General features: G+C 46.4%; 1 protein-coding gene across 1 annotated transcript; it reads left to right on the top strand.

Moving 5' to 3' along the window:
• The first annotated feature begins 1,302 nt into the window (after positions 1-1,302).
• On the top strand, positions 1,303-3,075 carry LOC121191412 (serine-rich adhesin for platelets-like). Its single transcript, XM_041052548.1, has 4 exons — positions 1,303-1,368; positions 1,442-1,500; positions 1,581-2,938; positions 3,009-3,075. Exons 1-3 carry the CDS (start codon positions 1,346-1,348, stop codon positions 2,933-2,935), a joined length of 1,437 nt encoding a protein of 478 aa, XP_040908482.1. The 5' UTR covers positions 1,303-1,345; the 3' UTR covers positions 2,936-2,938; positions 3,009-3,075.
• The last annotated feature ends 771 nt before the right edge of the window (positions 3,076-3,846 follow it).

Genomic DNA, 3,846 nt, shown 5'->3' on the forward strand with positions numbered 1-3,846 from the left:
TGAGCTGAAAACAACAGACTGGACATGGTGTGGTCTCAGCCAGCTGTTACTCACCCTTCTCACAAATGTCTCCGCGTCCCTCAAAGCTCTGCACAGAAATTAGATGATGATGATGTGTTTGCTTCCTCTGCCATCACACCTCATTTGAGGTCCTGCACACACACAGACACACATCTCTTTCAGCATGCAGGAACTTTTACACACAAACACAGGTTTGTCAAATCAGTGTGTCTTCCACTTGTCCACAGGTCAGCGGTCTGTTGCCTGATCTCATTTACAGTTTTATTTACTTCACTCTTCCATGGTTTGTGTCTTTTTGTTGATTTCAGCGGAGGACTTTCACTTGCTTTCTTGCTCATATAAATGTTGATAGGCGTAATGGAAAGAATTCAGAATGGAGGAAACTGTTCCTGAAAAAGAAAAAAAAGAAATTCCTCTGCGCTATTTCCTTTGACAGGAAATTGTGTCTTTGATCTAAGCCACCACACTCATCTGGTCATCGCATGCGAGGTGTCACTCTTTCCTACAGTGTAGAGGGGGGAAATCTGCTATCGCCGCTCTGGCTCACACGGGATGCCCGTGTGAATGTCAAACACTTGCACGCTTAAAAAAAAAAGAAGAAGAATAAGTTTGTCAGTTTTACTAAATCTGGGTTTAAGAAGTGTATCTGATGAAGGCGTACACCTGAGAAAGTAGGACAGGGAGACAGATTCAGCTGTCGTACACTTGCATCATGCTTCCTCTGACAGCAGGGGGATTGTCATCGATGAACACAACTGACCAAGCACAGTCTGGCACGAAGATTCACACCTGCCAGACTACCAGGGAGTGTGTCCTGTATCCTGCCTCAGTGTGTGTGTGTCACCTACACTCACAGTGTAAAGGGTCATTTTCATGTGGAGCGTCCCACATGGTCATAGATCAGTCAGACGGGCACAGGAAGCTGATGATTTCACACTCATGCTAACGGTGCGCGGTTTATACCCTGCAAACAGAAGGCGGAAGCGTGCTGATCGTGATGAGTTGTTTGTCACGGTTAGAGCTGACTGCATCATTACTGCAGTGTGCCGCCTGGGTCCTGTTCAGCATCGGGAGGTACAGGAGGCATCATTAATAATGTTAACAAGGCCATCATCCTTGATGCGGACAGGAGAGGCCTCAGCAAATGAAGCAGGCACAGGCCCAAAGACAGTCTGACACCACAGCAGCGAGCACCTGTAGGCAATCAGTTCATTAAGCAGTGATTTGAAACAGGCTGCAATAAAATGCTATGTCTCTACTGCACACACATGCACAGCAAGTAGCTTCAGAGCAGTTCAGGCTACTGTTGCTTTGGCACACGGAGATGGCTTGTGGAGTTCATTTGGGGTAAGTTTTCTGTGTGTGTTGAGCTGCTGTTGTCCCATTTTTTTCTGACCTCCATCTCTTGCTTTCTGAGCAGGATTTTGCTGATTTGTTTAGTTCAAGCAGAGCATGTACGCTGTTTATGGGCTACACAAGGTGAGCAGAACACAAGTTGTGTCATTACCATTTAACGCTGATTTACCGGCTGTGGGTTTGAGCTCTTATTTCTCTTACAGCTCAGAGCTCCCAGAGACAAAACGGCAACAGATATGTTGGCTTCTCGCAACAGGACGGTGGCTTGAGAAGACTTGGTGGCAGCGATTCCCAGAATCAATTCAGACAGGCCTCCATTTCTCTAGGTTCAGACTGGAGAAGTAGCCTCAATCCACGGACTGCAGTTAGCAGTGGTTATAACCAGGGACTTTCCAGTAGCAGCTACACGCATGGTGTTTCACAGCCAGCTCAGAGCGGCTACTCTTCAGTCAGGTTGGTGCAGAGCAGCTCAGTGTCAAAACCTAACTGGAGAGTGAAAAACACGGAAGAGGTGAATGTTCAAAAGGTGCCAAAAAAGCAGTTCTTAGGCCTTTCTACTTCTATTGCCAGTGGAAGTTCTGTGAGTAGGCACAGTCAAAACCAGAATGACGTTTCTGATATCGGCAAGAGGAGAACTTGGCCAGTTCAGCAGGGTACACAGAGTACTGGCCAGTATCTGTCCGGCACTCCTGCATCTGTTCAGAGGCCTTCTACGGAGAGAGACTCTTTCTCATCAGCCTCCCACCAGGCTGCAGCGCAGAAACATCCCAGTGCTGCTGCCAAGCCACGAGCCTACTATGGACAAAGAGGCTTCTCTCAGTCTAAGAAATCTTCCAGCCTGTTCAGTGCAGGTGAAAGTCAAGCACAAATGCAAACCTCTGTCAGTGTCCCAGCAAGACGAGTGTCTTCCCATCGTGGCACTGCAGCATCTAAACCTTCCCTTGTCTCATTTACTCAAAATGACAGAACTAGAAATGACCCCCCCAAGACTGAGGCTGGAAAAGTTTACCGGAGCAAGCTGTTTCCTGTGACTGGAGGATCTGCCGAAGGAAGCTACAGACCCACTTCCCACATGGCCTCAAGACATGCGACTCATACCCAGTCTCTTCCAGCACCCTACAAACAAAATGCTCCTGTTAGTTTTGAGCCACGTAGTCTAAAAATGGCCACAAGCCAGAGGTTTAACAACAAACACACCTCCGCTGAGCAGGCCCCCAGCAGCGCGAGCTCTGTCCAAGCACCCTGGGACAGCAGAAATCCAGCCCAGGGAGCACGTAACCTCCCTACCTCCAGGAGCAGCAGCAGCAGGAGCAGCAGCGGAGTGGGAACCTCTCCTCAGCGCTTTGCCCCATCCAGAATCCACAACATCCCTCAAAGCTTCGGCGGCTATGCTATCAGACGGCTGAAAGAGCCTGTGGACCAGAAGGAGGTTGGTGTCCAGAAGCCACAGGAGGCTTACACGTCTCCCCCACGGCAGGCTGCATCTCACCAGTCACAGGGTCAGGGTGTTCATCAGAAAAGCAAATGGACAAGGATCAAGCTGCATCAGGGATATTAGCAGGTGAGTATTTGATTATTTCTCACTGTTCTATACATTCAAGTCTGGTTTCTAATGTTTGTTTTTCTTATAGGTGCAGTGGGCTGAATAATCCTGGACTGAATTAGTGTTTTGAAATAAATAAATTAATTTAAATCTTGGCTTGTGTCTTGATTCAAGTGGAGCTGGTAAAATGGTTGGATGCACCATGAATGTAGAATTGCTGCCACCTAGTGTGTGAGAGAGATGTAATACAAAAAAGGTCTATCTGAACCAGGCGGTCTTCAAACCCTGCCCTGCTGTGCAAGCCTCTGTAAACACAAAGATTAGGTCTTTACAACAGCTTATGCTTGAAATACTTACCTGAAACCCACAGGTCACTTGGCAAATGTTACCCAAAGCCTACAGTTTTCAAAACACAAACACCAGAAAACAGACATCTCCTGATTCACAGAACACATTAAACATGTTACACAATGGAAAAGCTTCATTTGTTATGGGAAATAAACTTAGCTCAATGCTGCTCCAAGATAAAGTTGGCAGGTGTAACCACAGGGAGGAGCTGTCGGGGCCTAACGGTGTCACACCAGCAGGAAGACACTCAGCTCCTCTGTCCACCTCTACAAGGGATACAAGGGAGTGAATTATGAAATCAAAGGGACAATAAACATTGCAGGAGTTTATCTGCTACAGCCATCTGCACCTGTGTGAACAACAGAAGAAGTGAGATCAATCATCTTTGAATGCTGATTCAATGATTATTTATCCCTGAATAATAAGACATGCACTACTCTTGATAATGTTCTTGATTTCCATACCTGAGTCTTGTAAAGTCATTTAATCTTAAGTTTATTAAATAAATCATGTTGAAAGAATAAACAGGATTTCATATGTAAGCCAGAATGTTACTTTCTGTATCTTTATAGTATTTC

The sequence above is a fragment of the Toxotes jaculatrix genome, chromosome 13 (genome assembly GCF_017976425.1).
Source record: "Toxotes jaculatrix isolate fToxJac2 chromosome 13, fToxJac2.pri, whole genome shotgun sequence".
Lineage (NCBI taxonomy): Eukaryota > Metazoa > Chordata > Actinopteri > Toxotidae > Toxotes > Toxotes jaculatrix.

Bases quoted from the DNA above. Each gene is read 5' to 3' on its own strand.
- LOC121191412 (XM_041052548.1), top strand. From the start codon at position 1,346: ATGGCTTGTGGAGTTCATTTGGG. The intron at 1,369-1,441 runs GTAAGTTTTCTG...CTTTCTGAGCAG, and splicing joins GCTTGTGGAGTTCATTTGGG to GATTTTGCTGATTTGTTTAG. The intron at 1,501-1,580 runs GTGAGCAGAACA...TTTCTCTTACAG, and splicing joins CTGTTTATGGGCTACACAAG to CTCAGAGCTCCCAGAGACAA.